Source organism: Aspergillus versicolor, assembly GCF_001890125.1.
Source record: "Aspergillus versicolor CBS 583.65 unplaced genomic scaffold ASPVEscaffold_6, whole genome shotgun sequence".
NCBI lineage: Eukaryota > Fungi > Ascomycota > Eurotiomycetes > Eurotiales > Aspergillaceae > Aspergillus > Aspergillus versicolor.
Genome location: NW_024467529.1, coordinates 1,457,727 through 1,482,239, shown reverse-complemented (window position 1 = coordinate 1,482,239; position 24,513 = coordinate 1,457,727). Strand labels below are relative to the sequence as shown.

Genomic DNA, 24,513 nt, shown 5'->3' with positions numbered 1-24,513 from the left:
GAGGAACAATGATAATGGAGGGGTCCGGCACCGCAAGCACGGAAGAAGGAGGGATCGTTCTGGAGCAGTTCTAGAAGGGTTCCAAGTTCTTGCGATCTTCCCCAATTGCAGGACTGAGTCCATTAAAGAGTCCCGTAATCTTGCTTTTCTTCCGTTTGTTTCATGGCGGGGTGTGTTGCAGCGAAGCTGAAAGAAGCTGACTCGAATGCCCACCCTGATCTACGCAGCAGTAGAATTGACTGAAAGGCAGTCCCCAAAGCCGAGCATACTCAGAGGTAAGACGGATCGCTGAAGCACGGGATACCTTGTGCCTGAGGGCGCGCCCGCCTGATGAACAGATGAACAGGTACCGCCGCGAATCTGAATCACCGGATTGGATTATTTGCATCCTCCTGCATGAGATTATTTTTGGCTGCCTCGGATTTCATGGGAACTGTTTCAGATCGATCTAATCTACCTAAATTACATCATCTGCTAATTTCAGAGCAACAGCTTGAGTATCAGTTTGGGCGCGTTTCTTATTCCATTGAAAAACCTGAAACGAGAAAAAGATCGAGAGAAAATAGAAATCCATCCACTATCCCGCCAATCCAAGCACGGACTCCCTGCGGAGAGCAGCACGGAATCACCTGATGTTGAGTGCAGCATACCCCTGGAGATAAAGAAAAGGCGGCCAAGATATTCAGAGCATCCTGGATGCGCGGCTATTGTATCCGAGTTTTTGTCAAGGCGTCCTCAACGAATCTAATCGTATAAGATCGTTCCTTTTTTGACAACTACTATCTGAGACCCAGTTATGCACCCCCTTAAATGGCAGTAATCCCCGAGCTGCCAGCGTATGCTGACTGCATAGAAAAGCCTGGTGACGACCGGAATCGGGGCCATTAACAGGGATCGATCTCGCTTGGGAGGCTTGCTTTCCGCCCCAAGCGTAGTAGTACGCCTAGGCTGTAGCATGCACCTCATAGCCTTTCGTGAGATCGTGGAACCAAACCAAGTGGACAGCCGTCATGATGGCGAGGTGTGCTTGGCGAACACATGTTATTTTTAATCTCTCCGAGTTGTTTCATTCGGGCTTTGATCGATGGCCGAGGATAAAATCAACATAGGCAGGTCGGTTGCCTTTCAAGGACTCAAGCGCATCCTGCATCAGTCCATACGCCAGACTTAGTTTCAGGCCAAGTTTGGTTGTTCGCGCCGCGGTATATACATCGTGCCGAGCTATAGAGTATGGATATAAGCTTCATTCCCCTTGGATCAATATACTCGGGCTAGCGTGGCACTTACCTAGTAAACTGTAAATACCGGAAAATGATAACCCAGCGGTGACTGTGGATATGAAATCCCTCTGGTCGTGACGAGCATAGTCAACCGTCTCCTCGAAGAGACAGAATGCCAGCGCACCTGCACCAAGTTTGAACCCCATTTTCATTCCTTCCTTGACTCCTCCAACAATAGAAATGTAATTCTTGGTTTTGTGGTATTGGAACCATCCGGTCGGCGTAGTGGGAAAGCGATGGGCGTTTTCAGCGCGGAAACGATATGCAGCCTTCTTGCTGCCGTGAGTTGCACCGATAGCCAGTCCTGCTGAGAAAGCAGACGTGGCGCTTAATGGCAGTCGCCGGCCAACCTCCATCCCCAATCGGGGCGGTGCTTCGGACTCGAAGAACTTGTCCCAATGGAGGATCTTGTACAGAGTCGTGGATTCTGCGCCGCTTGGCCTGGGGGGCTGTTCTGTGTCCATTGTGGGAGGAAGAGACCGAGTTGCGGCCTTTCTTTTACGGATTTAGGGTAGTCTCGACAAAAACCTGTTCTCCTGCGAAAAAAAGAAAAAAAAAAAAAAAAAAAGACGTTGGACTTCAAAAATCAAGCTGTTTTGAAGCTCCTGGATTTTTGGACGAGATCTCTGACGTGAGAGAGTTGCGGGAAGACTACTCCGTAATAATATGTTCTCCGGCTCGTACCCGCAACTTCAAGTCTCAATAGCGCCAAGGACCCGCCAGAGCTTTTCCAACCAGCCTCATCAAGCTACCTCGACACCATGGTAAGTTAAGCCGCTCACCTCTGAGCGATTTCCCTGGGATTTATCGAACTATTCTAACTCACTTGTGTAAAACTCATAGTCCGAGTCGTTCAGCTGGACCCTACTGTTCAAAAAACACAGAACGACCGTGCTTTTGATGCTTCCGCCTTCCGAGACTATCCCCAGTGCCAAATCTGCGCTCCTCAAAGCCCTTCAAGCGCGCGGCTTGAATGATATCAATGGCGACCCGGTCCCCGAAGATCCTGCCGAGATCGAACTTGGAGTTGCAGTTGATAAGAATGACTTGGAGAAAGGATGGATAAGCCTCGAAGCACTAGAGTTCGATGATGAGGCACCCAAGCGAGGGGGGACTAAATCTACATCTCAAAGCCTGAAAGCTGCAGAACTTAATAACGGGCAGGCAGTCGCCTTTAGGTTTCGAAAGCCAGGAAAAGAGGGCTCTACCGATCTCGACTTAGAGGATCCTGGCTGGGATGTCGTTGTACCGAGCCTTGATGACGAAGAAGAGATAGTATAACGAGTTGACTGCTGATATCCTTATGCTGTCCCTTATTTTGCTTCGGATTTCGTGTTGTCTTGTTCTTTGGCGCAAGGGTTTGTATAGAGTTTACTGGAAGGAGTTCGCGGTGCTTCTTATAACTGGAAGAAAGTTCTCTGGCCGGGAAAGTTTTTTCTGCCGGAGCATGGTTTACATTCACCCGGAGATATAAAAATAGCAAATTTAATGATGGAGCAGCATTTGAAGTGTACACTGTACACCGCTCGAGATTGACTTGTGCTCCGTCAGTAATGCTATCATCGGTGCTCAGTTTGCTCTGTTTCTTTTTGGCCTTTGTTGTCATGACTGCCGTGATCCAATAGCATTGCTCCTTTAAATAAGAATGCGAGGAGCACGAAGAAGCATGCCCCTAACGTGGCACTCTCTCGATTCATGATGTGCAATTGTATGTCTGTTTCGGGATATAGATGAAACACATCCCTGCCCAATCTGGTGCGTGTCGATATAAATTTGACCGTATTCATACCGAGTCCAAGCCAAGTCAAGCTAGGTCCACATGGGAGTGTCCAAAACACACGGCCTTAGCCGCTTTATACACACGGCCCGCGTGTTGCTCGAGCAACGCCGCCCGCATAACAAGCGGGAGATGTCAACAACTCACACAAGTGGCTTGAAGCCTCCACTCGACCTTGACTGCACCTGAACAGGGGAGTCTCTGGGGATCTCGGGAGAAAAAGGCCCACTCTTGTCAACATTCTTCATCGGACAGCTTTGTTTCTTATCTCTTTTGTTTGCTCGTTAGTACCTATTTCGCGCCCTGCAAGTGTCACAGCAAACGGTACGGGGCGGACGGCCCTCAGTTTTACCACTTTTCAACGCCGACAACAATTACTTTTCGACAACAATCCGACAATATGGGGCCTCCCAACGACTCCTCTTCTATCACCGTTGCTGTTCGAGTCAGACCGTTCACAATAAGAGAGGCGGCGCAGATCACGAAATGTGATGATGGACCGCTGTTTCTTGGTGATGGTTCTCTGGCCGGGGCACCAACCCCAAAGCTGAATCAGAAGGGCCTTCGATCTATTGTGAAGGTCATTGATGACAGATGCCTGTAAGTATAGGGTGTTTTCTTTGCATGTTTTAGGCGTGTGCTAACCAAATCTTGAAAAGGGTATTCGACCCCCCGGAAGACAACCCCGTACACAAATTCTCCAGGAGTGTTGTTCCCAACGGTAAACGCGTGAAAGATCAGACTTTCGCATTCGACCGGATTTTCGATCAGAATTCCAGCCAAGGAGAAGTTTACGAATCGACCACAAGAAGCCTCCTCGATAGCGTCCTTGACGGATACAATGCCACTGTCTTTGCTTATGGAGCGACCGGGTGTGGAAAGACACACACTATTACTGGTACCCCGCAACAACCAGGTATAATCTTCCTCACCATGCAGGAGTTGTTTGAGCGTATCGAGGAAAGATCTGGGGAGAAGCACACAGAACTATCTCTTTCGTTCCTCGAAATCTACAACGAAACCATTCGCGATTTGCTTGTTCCTGGTGGCACAAAGGGCGGCTTGTCCTTGCGAGAAGACACAAATAAAGCAGTATCTGTATCTGGATTGTCGAGCCATAGCCCGAAATCTGTACAGGAAGTTATGGATATGATTATGAAGGGAAACGCCAGTCGGACAATGTCCCCAACAGAGGCAAATGCCACTTCTTCTCGATCCCATGCAGTTCTTCAAATCAACATTGCACAGAAGGACAGGAACGCCGACATTAACGAACCACATACAATGGCAACATTCAGCATCATCGACTTGGCTGGAAGCGAGCGTGCGAGCGCAACAAAAAACAGGGGAGAACGACTTTTTGAAGGTGCAAACATCAACAAATCTCTCCTCGCCCTCGGTAGCTGCATAAATGCACTCTGTGATCCACGCAAACGAAACCATGTCCCTTATCGAAACTCGAAACTGACACGGCTCCTCAAGTTTTCACTTGGCGGAAACTGTAAGACGGTCATGATCGTCTGTGTCAGTCCTTCCAGCCAGCATTTCGATGAGACTCAAAACACGTTGCGCTATGCCAACCGGGCGAAGAACATCCAAACGAAAGTCACGCGGAATGTTTTTAACGTTAATCGCCACGTTAAGGACTTCCTCGTGAAGATCGATGAACAGATGGCATTGATCAACGAGCTCAAAGCACAGCAGAAGGAATCTGAAAAGGTCGCTTTTGCCAAATTCAAGAAACAAACGGAAAAGAAGGATGCTGCTGTCCGAGAGGGACTTGTCCGAATCCGGAATGCCTATGATCATTCGCTGCCGGAAAGACAAGAGAGAACCAACAACATGGTAAAATTGAAGCAGGTTAGCCGCAGGATTGGCCTGCTATCGTCATGGATCGCGGCTTTCGATAACGTCTGCGCCAATTCTGAAATCGAGGTGCCGTTGCCTAACCTTCAGGCTATTCGGAGAACAGCCCAAGGGATCCTGTTGGAACTGGAAGGGAGTCGGCAACACTATCACCAGCGTCTAGCGAAGAGTGATTGGGAGCGTGGTATGACTTCTGCCGTTGAAAACGCCGTCCAGCAGCTCCAGGAATTCGAAACTAGCGATAAAAGTGACATTACCAACCTTCGGCGCGAGGCGGAGCTATTGAGGTCAAATACCGAGCGAGAGGCTCTTTCAGCAGTAGCAGAACACGATAAGGGAGGAGAAACTGCCACCGTACAGGTGTTATTGCAGGCGCACTTTGAGATGGCTTCTTCAATCGAGGGTATCATGCACCTGAGTGAGGATGAGGCAGTGGAAATGGGGAAGCGGAGTCTGACCAAGATGCTGGATTCATGCTATGCCGTAACCTCAAGCGTCGTCAAACCAGATGGCAACTTGCCAACCATGCCGGCTAGCCCGACTAAAGCTTCGCCGTCGAAGCAGAAGAAGAGGCTGAGCCTAGCAATCGTCCCCCCTGGAAAGAGCATGAATGCAGCAGTTGCTTTACACCCAACAGCTCCAGCTTCACCGACGAGAGGATCTCCTCGCCGTCGTAAGATGGGCAGCGGACGGAAGAGCGTCAGTTTCTCGCCGAAGAAGGTACAAGCAAAACCACCGAAGCGGAGTGTTCGGTGGAAGGATGACGAGCAAGATGGCACGTTGACTGAGATTCAGAAAACACCACAAAAACGCGAAGCTACCCCGGTTCCTCGAAGTGAAAGTCCTGGAGAGCCCACACTCCCAAGATCATCTCCAATCCCACGTGGAATCCCAGTGCCAACTCGAAGCTTCAGCCCTGCAGGCGGCTCATCGCCGATTCCGACTCCCACAGACCAACCACTAAGCATTCCAAAGAATAATAGATTCAAGACCGGATTCCTATCCAAGAAGGCTGGCAGCTCCCCGATCCCTGCCGCTCCCACGGCATCCCTTCCCCATTCTGACCAGGGCACTCCTCTGCGTGACATTGAGAACAGCAGTTTCTTGAATCGCGCATCCGCGGAGCGTCCATCTCGGATCGCAGTGAGGAGTTCAAGCGGAAACTTCTCCTCTTCCCCCGTGCCTGAGCCTCCCAAGGGCGAATGGAAAGCAAGCAAGGATGATGTGAGAAGGATTAGCACCGCCATGAGACGTATCTCGGTTGGTTCGTTCGGCCCTGGTGCATCTGCAACTGCTGTTCGTGCCCAGCGTCGCCGAAGCCCGTCATCGGGCTCTTACGGTAGCTCTCCGCCGGAGAATACAATGTTCACGGCACAGGCAAGGCGGATGGCGAAGGGTGACAAGGAGGCCGAGAACAAGCGTTCATCGGTCTTGGGCCCTCGAAGCCTCCCAATCAAGAAGAACACGAGCCAGAGACGCACGACATTTGGTGGAGACATCCGTCCTAGAGACTTTAGCTTCTCAGGCCGAGACACATCTCGACTGAGTGCTTTCGGCGGTTGGTAATGTTAAAGATATCAGAAAGGATCCATCCAACTCAGGATTGGCAGGTTAATGATTGATTTTTTTTTTTTTTTAATCTCTTTGTTTACATTGTTTGGCGATACGGTACGCTGGGATGGCGTGGTGCAGTCTTTTCTTTGCTTTTCTTTTCATGGGACATACTATTCATTGCAATTTGTACAATAACAGAACCTGCTTTGGAGTTTCAACCAACATGGGGGTCGTTAGCTGATGGCCCAATCAACCAATTGCCAATCTGATTCAAGAGAATTCGCAAATTGTAATTATTGAGACCGGCCTCGAGCTGTTCGGAGGTATCTTTTCGCGACATTCAATTAGATCGCAATGTCCTGCAGGGAATGACGCCACTGTCTCCAAGCTTAGCTAACGCAACGGCGACGTTCTTGCGACAACAGATTTATATCCCCGCAGTTTCTCCCTTCTTCGTAATATTGGAACTACATTATACGTCTTTCCTCAAACATTTTAATCAAAAGAGGAAGTACATAACCCCTCAGTAACTAGTATTTTATGGCTTTCGCTGCACCCGCGCTCGGCTCAACGTTATTCTCGCGCTTTTTCCGCACCTTCTCCACCGGCTCCCCAGTTCTTTCTTTGACACCCGAATCGACATCCCGGAATATGGCGAGCGGTACACAGACGGCTACCCTGGCAGCAGGATGCTTCTGGGGCGTGGAACACCTGTTCCGCAAAGAATTTGGACAGGGGAAGGGCCTGCTTGAGGCGAAGGTGGGATACTGCGGGGGAAACACTTCGCATCCTTCATATCGGGCTGTGTGTTCGGGGGATACGGGACGTGAGTGAATTCCAGGTTTCCTTATCGACTTTTACTTGATTTATTTGCAACGTTGAATTGATTGCGATGCTGATATTTTTGTTTTTGTTTCGCTGTTGTAGATGCCGAAGCGCTCAAAGTCACATTCGACCCTTCGCTCGTGAGCTACCGCTCACTTTTAGAATTCTTCTACCGCATGCACGACCCAACGACCAAGAACCGCCAGGGTCCGGATATCGGTACGCAATACCGCAGTGCCATCTTCACGCATGGCGATGAGCAGCACAAGATTGCGGAGGAGATTACGGACAAGGTAGCGAAGGAGTGGTATAAGCAGGCTCTTTCGACGGAGATTATTCCTGCCGGTCAGTGGTGGGATGCGGAGGATTACCACCAGCTCTATTTACATAATAACCCGTCTGGATACGAGTGCCCTGCGCAGTAAGTGATGACCCGTCTATCTGATGTTGATATAAGGTTTGTGGCTGATCATGGTGTCTATGTGCAGTTTTGTTAGAAGCTTCCCCCCGCTTTCCTGACTAGGAGCTAGGCTTTAACACTGATTATTGGTGTCTTGATGAAGTTCGCCATATGATTGTTGCATCCACGATAGGGCTGAGAAGGTCCGTTTGGGGTACTACTGTTGGGCATCTTGATGGTCATGTCTTTTTTTATATCAACGCATTAGCAACAATCAACGATCAATGGAAAAGATCCATAGTATCGCAAATCACTAGGAAATCCCGGAGTCTGCGGCACAACAGTGTGAGGCCTGATCACTTCACCTGGTGGTGCAAACATCCAAGTAAGAAGTTGATATTGCGGAGCAGCCACACAAGCAAATTCGTTGCTGATGGCCGCCACATTTTGCCCAACGCAACTGTAGCTAGTCGAGACAGAATAGACAGCTTGGACATGGGCTCCTGGTAGTGTCTAGAAGCGAGGCGAAGCGAGGCCCCGGGAGAGTGGTAGCAAGGCAACCAGGCCATTCACACTCTGTCCTGGGTGTTTTCATTCACTCAGGCTTGGTGTTACTGGTCCATTAGATAGCCCTCAGGGTTTTCTCACTTTGCCCTTGCTCTGCCTTGTCTGGCCTATATCCCACTTTCTTCTTTCCCTTTTCTGACTTTTCTCTCTTCTCTCTTCCTTCACTCTCTCCTCTCCTTTATTCTCATCCCATATCTGTGGCTGTTAACCATCCATAGTGTTGCCAATTTCATTCTGAACTTAGTTTCTGTAACTCAACCCTTCACTTTACTTATCCCTTTGTTTTCACTTTGTCTTGCTGTTATTTAGGCAAGAGTGGCCTGTTTGTTTGAGAGGAGGTTAACAAACAGATCAAGCAAACCAGACCTCAGACCTTTGTAGCTTCTTATAGCAGCTGAGTGGTTTGAATTGTACTCCCCTTCCAAACAACTAGCTGTTATCTGTTATTTCTTTCCAAAAATCGCCCACCTGGTAAATTCAATTTATCTGGCAAGACGCGATAAACCCTACGTAGCCATTTAGGTATGAAACATCAGCTGAGCTTCTCCCTGTCTATCAAGTGAGCTGATTCTCAAATCCAGAAAAGACAGCCCATATACTGCGCCGTTTCATAAACTGCTGTTCAAAGTGAACAGTGCTCACCTCAGTTTTCTTTTGCTTTTTTGGGTAGACTCCAGTCAACCTTGACAAGTCATGGTGACAATTCATGAATCCATTGTCTATGGGGCACTTGGTGAAGTCCTGGGACACCTGCATCGTGTCTCCGAACATGTATGTGCCGACTGCCTTCACGAGGTAAAGCATTCTAATAGGCCCACAGTTTAGAAACCACCAGCAACAAGACACCGCCAATCTAATTGCAAGACTGTGTGTTAACCTTGTCGAGGCGGTAGAGGGGGGTATGGGCCATATCCTCGAAGATCAGAGTATCGTCGGAGTTGGGGTAAATGCTTCCTGGACCCTCATTGCCTTGCCTGAAGCTAAGGTTATCTCAGAGACCCAACGGTGGTGAATTTATTGTGGCTGGCTCGGAGAATCCCGTCTCAGTTGGTATTCAGCAGCAGGCGGCCATGGCCGTGAGAGGCGAGGTTGGCATGAGAGAGAGTGAGAGCAGAATCCGAGCCGTAGGCAAGCTCCCAGCACCGCCTGGGCTTACTACGGCCAACTCAGAGAATCCTATCTCGGCTGGTAATCAGCAGCAGGTGACCATGGCCGTGAGAGGTGAGGCTGGAATGGGGGAGAGTGAGACCAGAATCTGTGCGATGGGTAGACTCCCAGCACCGCCTGGGACTACCGCGGCTGGCTTTGAGAATTCTCTCCCGGTTGGTATTCAGCAGCAGGCGACCATGGCCGTGGGACGTGGGGTTGACATAAGGGAGAATGAGATCAGAAGTTGTGCGATAGGCAAGCTCCCAGCACCTCCTGGGGCTACAATCCAGCCCGGTGCTGGGAGCTGGGCCCAAATCGCTAATAGGTCGGATACTGCCAGGCCTTCTCAGGAGGCAGCGCAGTTAATGTCTTCCAGTGCATCGATTTCTGGTGGACAGGCGGTTGCAGCCCCTCCTGCTGCATCGCCAGAGCCCGTAGAGGAGAAAGCAGGGGTTGTCCGTATCTACGGATCGGCCACAAAGGGCGAATTCCGCCATATTACTTCTCGTATCCACGAAGGACCTTTGCAAGAAGTCCGGGTGGAAAGTAACAACTCTGTCCGCGTTGTTTTCCAGCACGTTTCACATGCGCTTGAGTTTGTGAAATCTGATGAAGAGATGCAGGAACGTCTTGGTCAAGGACGCATTGGAAAGGGGTATACCGTGGAGATGGCCGACATCATCAATTGGAATGATGATTTGCGTCGGATGAAACAGCCTGTGAGGGAACGCCGGCGTCTTTCGTTTGCTAGGAAGGGTCTCTTGACCGGCGGCCTGACTGCAGCGAAGTGGAAGCATGAGATGGTCACGATAGCCGGCAGTGGAAATGTTGATTTCCTGTGGGTTTTCAACTCCGGCAACGGTGAGTTGCATGCCACGATCTTGTCTACTATAAGACAGAGCTAATACCATCATGATTATAGCCACCGCTGTCTTCTCGAGCACCATTGTTGCTCGTAAGGTTTTAGATACCGTAAATAGATGGAAGGAGCATCGCCGTGAGTATTCCGGCGTCTCGGTGGGCTATTCCTCGGACACCTGCGAGAAAGAACTTGATCTCCTGAGGGAGAATAACCAACCTTGCTATCGCAAGCATGCACAGCCCAAACGGTTCATGCCGCCGCCCCGCCGCCCCGACTACCGGCAGGGATAGAAGATTCCGATCCGATCATCAGACTGCCGCGGGAAAGGGGAAAACAAATAAACAATAAAAAAAGAGAAAGCAAAGGAAAAAAAGAGTGAAGGTAAAATAATGCTTAGTTAATTTAGTTTGATTAGAGAAGGCGCCCTCTGGACCAGGGCATAATAAAGCACACCCTATTTACCTGCTGGATAATTTATGCGATGAGAGATGAAAGGGGGATATTAATCAAGAGTCTGTGGCCCATGTACAGGGGTTTTTATGACAGCATAGAATCAACTGTTTTCTTTTTGTCTCTAATTGAGTTTGTTACATTTTGTATCTGCAGTCATAATTTAAGGTCTTACAGATGGGGCAAAGGAAAAACAAAACGTCTGTTCCAGATAATAAGCTTAAATGATGACATTATCAGCAATCCATGACTTCCACCCATTCAACATGAACCCGGATGGTGTAACCGTAACAACTGGCCAGAGGCAAAGGAATGTGATGATTGATGAGAACTCGCCGGATTTCTTATCCAGACATCCTTGCAGTAGGTATCCAACGGCTTCAAGCTCCAGCGAGCGAAGATCCTTATCGCAAGCCAGAAATTGCGATGGTCATTGCATCCGACTGTGTTCAAAATACCAGTCAAGGCTTGGTCCTGAAAGCACAAGCCAACTGGTGCCTGAAGGTCCCACAGGGGCGCCGTTTACGATCACAAACCAGGCCAGTCCAGACGCAAGTGGAAATGGGGGTAGGACTGGGGGACGACGACCCGCAGGCAATCATCGCGTTGGGCTCGTGCAATGAGCTTGTCTGGAGATAAGTTGATGCAGGGCGAAAGTTAACAGTGTATGCGGAATTGCGGATAAACACTAACTGTGGAAGCAAAGGTTATTCAGGTAATAATGCCTTGCATCGAACCATTCAAACCGCTAGTAGGATGTTTGTTTGGACTTAAGGTTGTCAATGGTGATTCCATGGAACGCCCCGTCCATTCCATTCCCTCTTTGGGTTGTTGACGGTCTGGATCTGTTGACGAGAAAGGTTGTTTGTTTGAATGACCTGACACCGGAAGGTCAACGTACTCTGTACAACTGGGGAAACAGACGATCCGATCATGCAGACTTCGCCCACTCAACACATCAGCAAGAATGCCGATTTGATGTCAGTTTGTTACGAGTCGACGAGTTTCCGGCTACCACGCGGAAGGGGGCATTCCTTGCGGTCGGAGATGCAAGGGAGCAGTGGGCGAGTCAACATCGGGTACGTCACGGACAGCATCAAATTGGCTCTGGGGTAGAGGACGATGATAGCAGAGCGAACTGGCCAGCTTCACGGGTTGCCGCCGTTCATCATTTAGGAGCAATTTAGTTGGAAAAGTGGACTGAGTCGGTTCGCTCCGAGTGGCTCCAGCTGTTCTTGTGCAGACAGCGGCAATCAGAGAAAATCAGACCCGGTTATTCTCAGCCGGTCTGACCACCAGAGTTCAATAGATACTGGAGTTGCTGCGTTTTCTTGGTCAATTACCCGTATTACCGGTACTGCTTGGCTTTGTGACCGTACCGCCGATAAGGGACCACTGCGGATCTGCTTTCGGGCATCCCTCACAAGACAAGAGACAACACGCCGGCTCTGAAAACACTGCTCTGACAGAGTCAGAGATTTTTACAAGAGTGGGTGTTGTTTCCGGCTCGCGAAGAGCGTTTCTTCCAAAACTATTCCACATGTGCGATTTCACGGTGGCGCTTCCCCAAAAATAATCGGGATAGCGCCTGATGGAGCACGGCCGCCATCCAAGTCTTGGGGATGTCACGAGAACCACACTGGGGAGAGTGGAGTGAGACATCCAGGTCGCGCAGCCGAGACGAAGTGCGGTTGCCAGCAAACCGGCTGTCTGCTCGGCTGCTAGTCTGCCACCACTATGCCAGTTAGGAGTTAGGGTGTGTACGGAAACTGTGAGGAAGCCCTGCGTACGGTACGGTAATTACATAGTTCCCGGAAACGTCCCTGATCAACCCCGACTTTGGCAATCTCCAAGCGTCGGGCATTTAATAGTCGCGGGCCTCCCTTTCTCTCTCCAAGTTCCTTTTCCCTCAATCCGGTCATCGTGTCCTTCGTTTTCAACCAGCTGTGCAGCTTTATTGCCTCACCCCCCCGCGGCCCTCTCTCAGCGGTGATTTAGGTCTCCTATTTCCCGCAGTCCCTCGTTGATTGGTGCGCTCTCCACCTGCTGCAACTATACTCGCGATTGCCTTGTATACCCCCAATCTGAAACGCAATCTCCGTCTGCTCTTTGGTAAGCCATCATTGCTGCTTTTGCTTCCTTAAATCACCTGTCAGACGGCCTGAGTCCCTGCATCTTGTCATTATTGATTTCGGACCGTGGGTGTCGTCCACTTCCGGCGTTTCCTGGTTCCAGTTCCAAGTTCCCCTGAGTGGATCGCGGACAAAGACTTTGATCAAGGCCCACCGTTATTATATTATTGCCTGCTATTCCCCCGTCCTCATTTGAATCGAATCTGATCTTTTTCCGATCTTCTCCAGACCCTGTTTTCTCTGTACATGACTCTTGGTCACTGTTGATTATATATACGCCGCCGCCATGTTGCGTTTGACCTCTGTTCTGTTCCTTGCCTCCTTGGCAGCCAGATTCGCTGCCGCCGAAGACTTCACGCCGCCGAGTTGCTCTGCTGATAAGCAGTGTCCTGAGAAATACCCCTGCTGCTCCGGTATGTTCTTTTAAACCCATAACCCGGTTCAATGGCTCACGTTGTATCAGTATACGGACAATGTGGCACCGGCGCTTTCTGCCTCGGCGGGTGCGATCCTCTATTTTCGTACTCTCTTGACTCTTGCGCCCCAATGCCGGTCTGCCAGAGCAAAACCTATAAGTGGGAGAACCTGGATAATGCCGCCACGAACAGCAAATATCTAGGAAATGCATCGGCTTCCGACTGGGTGTACAGCGGTGAACCCAAGTTCGACGACGGAAACCTTGTTCTTACTATGCCCAAGGAGAGCGTTGGCTCCCTCTTTGCCAACAACCACTATGTCTGGTACGGCAAGATTGGTGCCAACATTAAGAGCAGCCGTGGTGAAGGTGTAGTTACTGCCTTCATTCTTCTTTCAGACACCAAAGACGAGATCGACTATGAATGGGTTGGCTCCGAGTTGTCTGAAGTTCAAACCAACTGGTACTTCCAAGGCATTCTGGACTGTAAGTCACGTATTCTTCCATTCACTGTCGGTTCTCAAGGACTCACTTTTTGCTAGACACCAACGGTGACTCGTCCAAAGTTGATGGTGAAAACACCTATGAGGACTTCCATTATTACGAAATCGACTGGTCTCCTGAGAAGCTTGAGTGGTTAATCGATGGCAAGGTTGTTCGCACCCTTACCAAGGAATCCACTTTCAACGAGACCTCCAACCGCTACGAATACCCCCAGACCCCTGCCAGAATGCAAATGTCGCTTTGGCCCGCTGGCCAGGCCAGCAACGCCCAGGGCACTATCGAATGGGCTGGAGGTGAAATCGACTGGGACTCTGAGGATATCAAGGAACAGGGCTACTACTCTGCCTCCTTCGGCGAGGTGAAGGTGGAGTGCTATGACCCCCCGAAGGACACCAAGAAGGATGGCGATGTATCCTACCTCTTCAAGGACGACAAGGGTGAGGAAAGTTCCGTCGAGATCACCAACAATAAGACCGTCCTTGCTTCTCTTGGTGCCACTGGCCTTGACATGGACCTCGGCGGCGACAACGACAGCGACGGCAACTCCACTAACACCAACTCTACGGTCCCCCAGAACCAAGGAGGCACTGGCAACGAACCCGGTTCTCAAACCAGTGGTGATTCATCCAGCACTAACGCTCCGGGCACTTTCAACCAAGGAAACAGCAACGGCGATGACGAGAATGCCGCGCCCTCCCAGAACGAGCGTGTCCTAAAGGGCTCATTCTTTGCCGCCCTGGTTGCAGTTGTTGCCTCGATTGCCATGTAAAAACTTTCGACATCCTTCCCCTTCTCCTTTCACCTCTTCATGGACTATATTTATTTATACCTTCACCATCTCGGCCCCTGGACAAACAGCATAGCGCATGGCTGGTTTTTCTAAATATACGACTTCACCGTATATCTTTGTTATGTTATCTTATGTTCTATACCTTGGCACACCCGCCTCTCCCCCTGTTATCATCTTGATACCAGAACTTATCCACCTTTTACTACCCCCTTCAAATTTCATGTTTATTGATTGGGCTTTACTCGGATGTCTTGATGTTCTATTATGATTGCGCAACGCAATGTATGCGCAGATCGTATTGCCTTTAGCGAGGGCCATTTAGGCCCTCCTCGTCTATAATATACCCTCCTTCTTGTTCTTGCTATTGACTCTGCTCGTGCCCGCCTCAGAAAAGCATGTATGCGCATAATTTCTATTGAATATTCTGCTAATCGGGTTTGTTCGCTATACGGGATGCTCATTGGTAATATAGTAATACTGGACCTCCCTTAACTCTAATGCTTGTATACCTTATCTTACTAGGGAAGTAGTGTAGCCATACATGCACGTTTTGCAAACTTTAAGACAGCCGATAAGGTTAGAACGATTAACCGTTGTCGGGTGCAACCTGGGCTTGCTTGCGCTTAGATTTTGTCATACCTCTTTAGCTCTGGTAGACGTTCTTTGGTTGCGATTTAGTAAAAGTACGTATTGATTTGAGCGGGCTGAGAGGACATGGTATAGACGACAAATACTTCATGATGTATATAAATAATGTACAGAGCAATGCGCCCTAGTAAGTGATACTCTAAAAACGCCAAAACCAACGCCACAAGGCAAATAGCTAAGAAACTGTGAGTGCAACTGCGAGTGTGGATGTATTGAGCACAATTGAACAAGCCAGATTGGAAACAGGGGCAGATTGACAGGAAAAAACAAATATCGTGAGAGCATACGCAAGCAACATATGTATGTATATGTATAATTTAACAACGTGACAGATAAGCGCAAACACATCATCAGAACCATCCGGAGAACAAGACAACACAAAAATAGCGCAAACTCGGCGGTTTATGCTTTTGTTTATGCCTATGTCTATATCAGATGTTGACATATTGGGCGTCTAATTCAGTGGACAGCTCCGCAGCCACACTCGTCAGCTCCAAAAGAGCGCTTCCGCTTGTAGTCGCCATGGTACGTATCAAGGCCGTCAGTGCGAACGTCATCGCCGAGCGGGTTACCCATCCAGCTGAAGCTTTCGCTTTCGCTTTCGGCTCCCTCGGTAGATGCGGAGTCAGAGGCGGAGGCGGACCAGAACTTGGACTCCTGGAGGCGCTTGGTGACCGACTCGACGTCGAGGTCAAGGTAGTCAGCAAGGAAGCTGCCGACTTCGGTGTTTTCGTGGTTGCCTTGGAGGGGCCAGGCGTCTTGAGAGGAGGATGCGTAGATGTTTACGTCGACGCCTAGATAATTAAGCATTAGCATGGGTGGTTTATTAGTTTGAGTTGAGGCTGGAAGGGGCTAAATACCAGAATGACCGTGCGTTGACCAGCCGACTTGGGCTCTGCGACTGATGATATCGGCGAAGACGTAGGATGGTGGGATTTCATTATCAGGATCCAAGAGAGCGTCTATCTCTCCCTGGGAGGGGTCTTCGACACCTAGGGCCTTCTTGAGAAGATCCCGGGTGTAGGCTTCTTCAGAAGATTTTCCATGACCCTCCTTGAGGTAATCTTGCAGCTCCTTCTCAGCGAACTCAGAAGAGTGGCTTGCATTGGCGAGAACGCCAGGGAGCCAGAGGTATTCTGGGTAGGTCGTGTGCAGCTGGCGGGCGACAGCAAGACCGCCGGTTTCGTGGTCAGATGTGCCGACCAGGACACCTGGTGTTGAGTCCCGCTCAAGGAACTCAACGACCGAAGCAAAGGCCTTGTCGTAGGCGAGGACTTCGTTGACTTGGGCGGCCGGGTCATTGCCATGTCCTGCGTGGTCGATGCGGGAGCCCTCGATCATGAGGAAGAATCCTTGCTCGCTGTCCTTCGTAGCCTCGCTGAGGATTTCCAGCGCCGAACGGGCCATTTCGTCCAGAGAGGGATACACGTCATTCTGGGCGCGGCGGTCGATTTCGTAAGGAATGTCTTTCTCCGCGAATAGCCCTAGGAGAGGCAGCTTTGCTTGCGTCCCGCCATTGAGCGCATCAAAACCCTTCCGGTCGTTGATGTAGCCGAACCCTTTATCCTTGGCGATCGCCACTAGATCCCGGTCGTCAGCCCGACAGCTACCCTCCGTTGAATTAGGTAGGAAATGACACCGTCCACCACCCATGATAAGATCCACCACTCGGCCCAGTGGATGTTCACCAATCTCTTGCTCCGCAATCTGGTCCTCGTACTGTCGGAGGTTGACGTGGGACGCGAAACAAGCCGGCGTAGCATCAGTGATACGAGTCGTCACCACCAAGCCAGTCTTGTAACCCGCCAACGAAGCTGCCTCGAGCACTGTTCCACAGGGAGAGTGGTCAGGGAGCACAGAGATAGCGCCGTTGTAACTCTTCGCTCCGCACGAGAAGGCCGTCGCGCCGGCAGCCGAGTCGGTGACCAAGCTCGAGCTGGATCTTGTCCGCGAGGTTCCAAGGATATGCTTGTCCAAAACAAGGACATCATCGGCTGGGAGCCCCTGTGTGAGCTGCTTGAAGCTCCGAGTCATGGTAAGGCTGGTTGGGCCCATTCCGTCAGACACCATGAAGACAAGGTTGCGTTTGCCGGTCGGCTTTCCGCCAGGGCCCCAGGGCCCCTTTTCATGACTCCGTGTGCGGCCTGATTCGTGTTGGTAGACGACTGCGATGACGATAACGGCGATGGTTGCTATCAGGGCCCAGGCGAAGAGGCCGACTTCTCTCCAGAATCCCCACCCCCGACGTTGATCGCGGCGGGCGGTGCGTTCGCCGGTGAGCAGGGCGTCTTCCTCCTCGGCATTTCGGACGGATGATTGCTCCGACGATGGCCGTGGAGCCAAAAGAGGCTCTTCTCGCGCCATGGTGAGGGAGTACAGTGAAAAGGCAGGGGGGGTTGAGAAATGATGCGGAGGTCGGAGTTGAGGATTGGAGTTGGGACCTGAAGATGACTGGATTGCTTGGCGCCCAACCATTTGCGTCAGATCCACTTCATCTCAGCCCTGCGTTGCCTTCAAGAGTAGAATGTAGATTGCTATACAAGTACATGTCGGTATAATACATTAATAAACCGCATTGCCGCCCGAGTAGATTATTGCCATCCCTTCCACCCGATCGGAATCATCGCCGCCGCAATCTCAGAAACGCCCCGCTCAGTCGCAAGCAGATTAAACTGCGCAGCAGCGTTCCTCGTATCCACCACCTCAACCCGGATCCCCAGCGAGTTGATATGCTTCCTCGTCTCCGGCGAGAGAGGCAGAATCGATCCTCCCATCCCGAGAATTAGTAGATCTGCCGCCGCCCCATATAGTCAGTATACACTCCACCAGCGCCAGCAAGATAAAAGACAGACGGGTTAAGAGAAACATACCAGGACGAGGCCACACCAGGTCCAAAAGAGCCCAGGCCTGCTCATCAACCTCAAACTGGCCCTTCGCATTAACCATGTCATTCTTTTGCCCATCCTTCTTCTTCCCCAACCAAGGTCTCCATGTAAATGCCTCTCCAGCAACCAACAGCACCCCATCCCCACCTGTAATCTTCACCCCATTGTCTAGATGGAACCCAGTATCCAGACAGGCATCAACCGCAGTGGTCGGGGTAGGGATATTCCCTAAAACATTCAGTGCGGCGAAGTCGGTCTGTGTATCCTCCTGCGACTCCGGGCCGCGGTCGTGGCTGCGTGGTTTCGACGGGTGGGAGCGCGAAACCATGCGGGTTGGGCGGATGTGTGAAGAGTCACTGGAGTTGCTATAGTTTCGACGAGCGGGTGCAAATGGCGACGTAATGTAAGGTTGACCTCGAGCCAGGTATGCGCAAAGAGGGATTGTACTTTTGGGCGTGTTGGCGGAGATGGATGTTCGGAGAGCTCGAAGGAGCTGGAGGGATGGCGGTTGCATTTTCCAAATCACCACTTGTTGATTGCCTCAAGATACATGCGAATACCAGAAAATAATTGAGAATGCAGAGTATCGGTGAAAGGCGCGTGGATGGTCGAGTGAATTTTAAAAATGTTGCGATAACAAGCAGCGGAAATTGATGATGAAAGACCCCGGTCAAGTTGAGTCCTTATAAATATGGCAGAAACTGGTTTGACCAATGAAACATTACACAATTACGCCTGCAAGAGACACCTCAGGCACTGAGGTAAACCAACATCCGATTCTTTTCGTTCCAAAGTACAGCAACAGGCGGAACATGAATGAGCTTCTATTTAGTATAGATGCTATGCTAACAATAAGTGATTTATTACCGCACTATTTCCAAGCGTAGCTACCTCGGCAATCCCCTGCTGCCTCTTCTTCATTTCAAGAGGTCGAGATTCTGACCAATTAAAAAAAAAAATGTCATACAACGTCGTATATCGCCCCGAACGCCTTTTAGCCCGGAAAAAAAAAAAGAACACGCGTAAATGATCAATCCCCGCTCGAATCTACGAGAGCAGTATTCCGCCCACCTTTCTAACTTGAGTCCTGCGTCATAACAGATAAAATGCAGAGAGGCATAATGTATATGTAGATGTTGTCTGAATCGGGCGCGTGACCATTATGGGCAAGCACATTAAGGGTGGTGGGATGGTGCTTGCCGGTTCACATTTGCGCCGCGGTTACTGTTGCGTTCCTCATCGGACTGGCTAGAGCTGTCCTCGGCGGCGGCCGAAGTGGATGCACTGCGCAATCGTTGAGCTCGGTTTTGCAGCACCTGAGCCTCTGCCGCCGCTCGCTGGGCGCGTATTTGCTTGCGCCACATGCTTGCATATCGGCCCTTCATTGCAAGCAGTTGGTCATGTGTGCCGCTTTCTGCGACCTTTCCTTCGCTAAGGACCAGAATACGGTCCGCCGTGGTGATAGTGCTCAGTCGGTGTGCAATGACGAGCATTGTACGGCCGCGAGATAGAGTGGACAGTGCACTCTGGATGTGTTCTTCTGTCTCGGTGTCGAGCGCAGCAGTGGCCTCATCTAAGAGAATGATCCGGGGGTTCTTAAGAATGGTCCGAGCAATTGCTACTCGCTGTTTTTCTCCGCCACTGAGTCGTAGTCCACGCTCACCAACTTTGGTGCTGTAACCATCCGGGAATGAGATGATCTTATCGTGGATACTAGCAGCCCGACAAGCCTCATAGACATCTTCATCTGAGGCATTTGGGTTGGCGTATTTCAAGTTATACATCAAAGTCTCGTTGAAGAGAACAGTGTCCTGAGGCACAACTCCGATGTGCTTTCGGAGGGAGTCAATGGTGATGCCTTCCACATCGTGTCCATCAACTAGGATGCGACCTCTTTCAGAATTGTAAAATCGGAAAAGCAGGCGGAAGACAGTCGACTTCCCGCCACCAGACTCACCAACCAGTGCAGTTGTGGTACCAGGCTCACAGTGGAATGTAAGACCGTTCAACGCCGGTTTACGAGTGTCGTAGGAGAATTCGACGTTGTCGAATTTGATGCCCCCTTTGCAAACCGGCAACGGCCGGGCGTTGGACTTGTCAACAACCGTAGGCTGTTCCCTAAACAACTCTAGCAATCGCTCCGAGTTGATCAAAGCTGACTGGATCGAACGATAGAAAGTTCCAAAGAAATTGAGCGGGCCCTGCAGTTGTGCCATATATGTGAGAAGCGCAACAAACTGACCTACATCTCGTTGGCCTAGGGATACTTGATACGCGGCGATGAAGCAAGCGATCAACAGTCCAAGCATAAAAATGGTGTTTTGCGTAGTGTTCATAAGGTTCAGTGAGAACAGAACGTGGTATTCCGCCGACTGGAAGTCAGCTACTGCTCCCCGATACCTTCCAAATTCATAATCTTCTGCGTTAAAGTACTTGACTGTTTCGTACGAGACCATTGAATCGTTCCTGAGTGCGTCATATGAGTAAATCAAAGTATAGAGGTAGTAGGCTGGATGACTTACTTCACAGCGTCTTCTTGTCGGGATGAATTAACCATCTGTCTTCGGATTTCCGCTCTCCACTGAGCCATACGGATAGTCACGTAAAGATAGCAGAAAGTCACAATCGTGACCACGAGAGCATAATATGCGTCTAGCGCAATAAGGAAGTAAATAATCGCGACGCATAGATCGACCAACATCGGAACCACTTGGAAAGTAACTTGCTCTAGGAAGGTGTTGATGGAACTACCTTTACTGAGAGCCGAAAGAACCTCGCCAGTCTTCTTCCCGAGGTGGAAGTCCAAGCTGAGGCTATGCACGTGTTCGAAAGCAGCTGTCGAAAGTTCCATATAAGAATACTGGCTCACAGGGATCCATAAGCTGGAACGTAGGGACCCGATGAGGCCCTGGTTACCTTGAAGCCACCTGAACAAAATATACAGACAGATATCAAACCATGGTACACTGAATGCGTCGCCCTGTTGTGATAGCTTCCTGGTTATCACGCCGACTTGATAAGGGACAAGAACGTTGACGACACGTTGAAGAACAATAAGGAGGAAGCAAATGAGGACCACAATCTGCAGACGACGAGACTTAGATGGCCAAAGATACGGAAAGAATAAAGAATATCCGCTGAGGTATTCCCACCAACTCGTGGATGGCTGTGTCGTCGGCCGCACCCAAGGGTCAGCCGGTTTGGGCTTCTGGTGATCACCATGAACGCCATTTCCATTTGCTGCTCCATAGGCGTGACCATTCTCGGTACCGGAACTAAGAAGCCCCGTAGTCTCTGTTGCTCCCCCGGCATTGATCCCATTGATCCCATTCATACTGGGCGTTTTACGGCCAAAATATGATGACCTGAAGGAACTGCATGCATAAAGCATGACCAGGATGAGTAAAATCAAGAGACGGATGCTGTTGCAAATAACTCCCGCGGCCTCCCAAGGCGTGATGCCTCTTCGGAGCCGGCCGCCAGTTGGATCGCCCACCACAGATTCATGATGGGGCCGAGAATAGATTGAGACCGAAAGTCCAAGTATCGCCAGTTCGATGGGCGCGGCTATCAGCCATGGCACAAACTGGGCAAACGTCGGAGACGGTTCGGTATCAAGCAGGGAAACGAGGATGATGGAGTAGTCAAAGAAGGATCCGACGATGTAGATCTATCAATTGTTAGCTCGGCCATTGGTTTTCAAGTCGGGCACTCTCCCATGCCATGCGGCGAGGAGCGCCAGGGGACCATACCACTACGGCTTGGCCACACCACCACTGCTGCGATCTGGCAAGCATCACATGAGCTACATTGACGGCAGCCTCCGCCACCAGCGTAACGAGAACAGCAAAGGAGAGCAACTTGAAGCATATTTTCGCATTTCGGGAAAACTGTTGCGGCGCTTTTACCACAGCCACTGTGCTTCTCGACCGCTTGGGCAACGGACGGCCTCCCGGGCCCGTCTGTGGAGTACAGTTATTTCGATTTGCCGTTCTGGCAGTTATGATCGAGCTGGCCACGAAGGCCGACGCAAACACAACAAGGAGGAGGATTGGATAACCAATTCGAAGGTATTCCAAAAAACTCCGCATGACGGTATGGCTACTCATGATGGGCGGGCTTCCTCGTAGGGTCCTAGGCACTATATCCAAGACCGTCAATCAAAGTCTTTCCATGGCACGGCGACCGCGGCGTCCCTTCTAGAGTGAGTATAACTGGAAAACCGGCACGGAGTAAGGCAAGGCCGGATCGGGAACGACCGATGTACCGGGGAACAGGTGATTCGGAGGGGGTAGGTGGTTGGTCTCGGCGGGATTCGTGATGGTCGAAAGGATCGACAGAGAAGAGCACAAGTCTCCGCACCGAGTTCTCGACTTCTAAATTAGGAGTTTCTCTCTTGAATTCGCCTCGAAGATGTCGGCATACGGTGGCCCAAAAAGGAGGGGAAGAATAAAAGAAGATAATTAAAAGGCGGCGAGGGCAATTGAAGGAATGCAAGAATACAGAAACAAGGCACGCGAGGCGAATACAAGGGTTATGGTTATAGATAGAGATGGAGGGGAGAAGCAGAGCGGGCGGACAGCACAGGCGACCCGAGAGGGGAGGATGCAATGGACATGAGAAGCAGTCCGAGGGAGAACTGAAAAGAGAAGAGAGAGGTGGCGGAGAGGAGGGAAGAAGAGAGAGGAAAGGATCGATGGCGAGAATCCAAATCGAGGAACGTCGAAGCCGGGATGGAGAATGGAGAAAGAAATGACGGTGTGCTGCATGTGCAGCAGCGCCCTGGCCAGAACCGTTCCGGACTCGACTAGCGGGTGCAGGAGCTGGCCCCAGAGCTCGGTTCTGCACCAAAGCTCCTTCAAAGGACTTTTGTTCAAATGCCAATCCTGGAGGAATCTTTCCGGCCTGTCCCTAGACTCCCTACGACGGTGAGAATTTCCCGGGTCGGTTGTGAGTGCCCGGCATGTGGTTTTTAAGGCTCTCGTCCTGGGTTCGCCTCTATTCACCCGTATCTCTCCCGAGGGCGGCTATACGGAGGAGACTGTCCGAACAAGTCGAATGGGAACGAAGTATTGGAAAAAAAAAAAAATAAATAAAAAATAAAAATACTAATAGGAATAGGAATACATCTAAATTTATAATTTAAAGGCAAATATAAATACAAATTATGATGGCTACTCTTTTGTGCGTTTGGCAGTCTTCCAGGATCTTGCTGAAGATCATCAATGGCCAATACTCCTCGGAGCCGAGTGGGCTGGGGAGGGATTAGTGCCCAATGGGATCATGAACGCAGGGAATACGTTCTGAACTCGATGAGATGGCGGTAAAAGCCCTGGTTCTGGTGAGGCTGCCAGATCGCATTCTCCAGTAGCAGAAGTACAGAAGTACGCCTGCATACAGCTTGATGCTCACTTGCTAAGCTCCTGTGAGGATGAAGCTGCCGGTGTGACGATTGGCATGGCAGAGCAAAGCAGAGCACGGACCGAAAATGCGGGAAAATCCAAAAGCCAAAAAAAAAAAAAAATTCATGTTTTGAATCAAACCGAGTCTGGAAGATTGTGGCATCGCTGATCTGATGCCTGAAGAGTGTGCTTGTCAGCGACAGATCATCACGGCACCCTGTATATCAGACATCGCGGTGGCTGTCCTCCTCTCTCTTCCTCTCCCCGCCGACCAAATATCCAGCCAGTCCCATCCAGTCCCGAAGCTGCGGATGATCTAAAACCTGCTAACGGGCGATGTTTCGCGCAGCCTGATCGAGATTCGAGACCCTCTATACATAGTACAGAGGCAAAATCTCATGATCGTGGCCGAAGCTCGAGGGCCGTCCAATTCGTTCCCAGACCATCTGCTCATTCTTTTCCACGTCAGATGGACAAACCATGGCAAAGCTCGAGTCCACCTCACCACGATCTCACCGCCCCTAGCAGTTTGAAAGCTCAAGCCCTCCCTTTGCGTCGTTTGCTCCAATCCAACCTGCATTCATCCAGCCCTGCCGGCGTCAAGCCAACCGGAGCTGGGCCCTCCATTCCTGAGCATACGTGGCCTGGGAAACATACAGGAAGCCGACTTGCTCGGGCTGGTTAGAGATATTTCAGATCTTTCTTGCCTGCTGAGCAGTAGTGATATATCAGCTGGACAGGTCAATCGGCGGCAAAAGCAAAAATAGATCTGTATCTGAAACATTGCTGGCCTGTAATTTACACTCCCCCACACTCAACATGCTCGTATCGTCTGAAAACGGCGCTAAGCCTGATTTGAACCCTACATCACGCGTGCGGTTCTCGATCGATTGCCTCGCCGCAACCAACCAACCAACAAACTCGCCAGCTCTGGGGTCGTTACCTTGGTTCCGTTTGTGCCATTTGTGCTGGATTGTCTTGGCTCGGCTGACATTTGTCTCGTCTCC

General features: G+C 50.5%; 10 protein-coding genes across 10 annotated transcripts; 6 read left to right on the top strand and 4 right to left on the bottom strand.

Annotated features, from left to right (window-relative positions):
• Positions 1 to 1,066: 1,066 nt before the first annotated feature.
• Positions 1,067 to 1,744, bottom strand: ASPVEDRAFT_30098 (uncharacterized protein; the record flags this gene model as incomplete). The annotated part of the gene is made up of 2 exons (XM_040810317.1): positions 1,067 to 1,221; positions 1,288 to 1,744. 2 exons carry the CDS (start codon positions 1,742 to 1,744, stop codon positions 1,067 to 1,069), a joined length of 612 nt encoding a protein of 203 aa, XP_040669348.1.
• A 110-nt stretch (positions 1,745 to 1,854) lies between these two features.
• ASPVEDRAFT_171018 (uncharacterized protein) lies at positions 1,855 to 2,962 on the top strand. The gene is made up of 2 exons (XM_040808701.1): positions 1,855 to 2,044; positions 2,124 to 2,962. The coding sequence occupies exons 1-2, from the start codon at positions 2,042 to 2,044 to the stop codon at positions 2,559 to 2,561; spliced, it is 441 nt and encodes a 146-aa protein (XP_040669347.1). The 5' UTR covers positions 1,855 to 2,041; the 3' UTR covers positions 2,562 to 2,962.
• A 495-nt stretch (positions 2,963 to 3,457) lies between these two features.
• On the top strand, positions 3,458 to 6,489 carry ASPVEDRAFT_134547 (kinesin family protein; the record flags this gene model as incomplete). Its single annotated transcript, XM_040807141.1, has 2 exons — positions 3,458 to 3,657; positions 3,717 to 6,489. 2 exons carry the CDS (start codon positions 3,458 to 3,460, stop codon positions 6,487 to 6,489), a joined length of 2,973 nt encoding a protein of 990 aa, XP_040669346.1.
• Positions 6,490 to 7,017: 528 nt separating this feature from the next.
• On the top strand, positions 7,018 to 7,821 carry ASPVEDRAFT_53953 (peptide-methionine-S-sulfoxide reductase; the record flags this gene model as incomplete). Its single annotated transcript, XM_040814864.1, has 3 exons — positions 7,018 to 7,303; positions 7,405 to 7,723; positions 7,791 to 7,821. The coding sequence occupies 3 exons, from the start codon at positions 7,018 to 7,020 to the stop codon at positions 7,819 to 7,821; spliced, it is 636 nt and encodes a 211-aa protein (XP_040669345.1).
• A 1,141-nt stretch (positions 7,822 to 8,962) lies between these two features.
• Positions 8,963 to 10,570, top strand: ASPVEDRAFT_73240 (uncharacterized protein; the record flags this gene model as incomplete). Its single annotated transcript, XM_040816198.1, has 4 exons — positions 8,963 to 9,040; positions 9,090 to 9,212; positions 9,265 to 10,279; positions 10,341 to 10,570. 4 exons carry the CDS (start codon positions 8,963 to 8,965, stop codon positions 10,568 to 10,570), a joined length of 1,446 nt encoding a protein of 481 aa, XP_040669344.1.
• A 651-nt stretch (positions 10,571 to 11,221) lies between these two features.
• On the top strand, positions 11,222 to 11,991 carry ASPVEDRAFT_740275 (uncharacterized protein). The gene is made up of 2 exons (XM_040816234.1): positions 11,222 to 11,373; positions 11,424 to 11,991. Exon 2 carries the CDS (start codon positions 11,513 to 11,515, stop codon positions 11,915 to 11,917), a length of 405 nt encoding a protein of 134 aa, XP_040669343.1. The 5' UTR covers positions 11,222 to 11,373; positions 11,424 to 11,512; the 3' UTR covers positions 11,918 to 11,991.
• Positions 11,992 to 13,148: 1,157 nt separating this feature from the next.
• Positions 13,149 to 14,550, top strand: utr2 (putative cell wall glucanase (Utr2); the record flags this gene model as incomplete). The annotated part of the gene is made up of 3 exons (XM_040807177.1): positions 13,149 to 13,275; positions 13,326 to 13,763; positions 13,820 to 14,550. The coding sequence occupies 3 exons, from the start codon at positions 13,149 to 13,151 to the stop codon at positions 14,548 to 14,550; spliced, it is 1,296 nt and encodes a 431-aa protein (XP_040669342.1).
• A 1,128-nt stretch (positions 14,551 to 15,678) lies between these two features.
• ASPVEDRAFT_134837 (alkaline phosphatase) lies at positions 15,679 to 17,583 on the bottom strand (the record flags this gene model as incomplete). Its single annotated transcript, XM_040807172.1, has 2 exons — positions 15,679 to 16,013; positions 16,080 to 17,583. 2 exons carry the CDS (start codon positions 17,581 to 17,583, stop codon positions 15,679 to 15,681), a joined length of 1,839 nt encoding a protein of 612 aa, XP_040669341.1.
• Positions 17,584 to 17,810: 227 nt separating this feature from the next.
• Positions 17,811 to 18,618, bottom strand: ASPVEDRAFT_85022 (Mth938-like domain-containing protein; the record flags this gene model as incomplete). The annotated part of the gene is made up of 2 exons (XM_040817641.1): positions 17,811 to 18,010; positions 18,090 to 18,618. 2 exons carry the CDS (start codon positions 18,616 to 18,618, stop codon positions 17,811 to 17,813), a joined length of 729 nt encoding a protein of 242 aa, XP_040669340.1.
• A 661-nt stretch (positions 18,619 to 19,279) lies between these two features.
• On the bottom strand, positions 19,280 to 22,213 carry hmt1 (putative vacuolar ABC heavy metal transporter (Hmt1); the record flags this gene model as incomplete). Its single annotated transcript, XM_040814862.1, has 3 exons — positions 19,280 to 20,570; positions 20,627 to 21,774; positions 21,857 to 22,213. The coding sequence occupies 3 exons, from the start codon at positions 22,211 to 22,213 to the stop codon at positions 19,280 to 19,282; spliced, it is 2,796 nt and encodes a 931-aa protein (XP_040669339.1).
• Between the last annotated feature and the right edge of the window lie 2,300 nt (positions 22,214 to 24,513).

Coding starts and splice junctions, on each gene's coding strand:
- ASPVEDRAFT_740275 (XM_040816234.1), top strand. CDS start 11,513: ATGGTGATTCCATGGAACGCCCCGTCCATTCCATTCCCTCTTTGGGTT.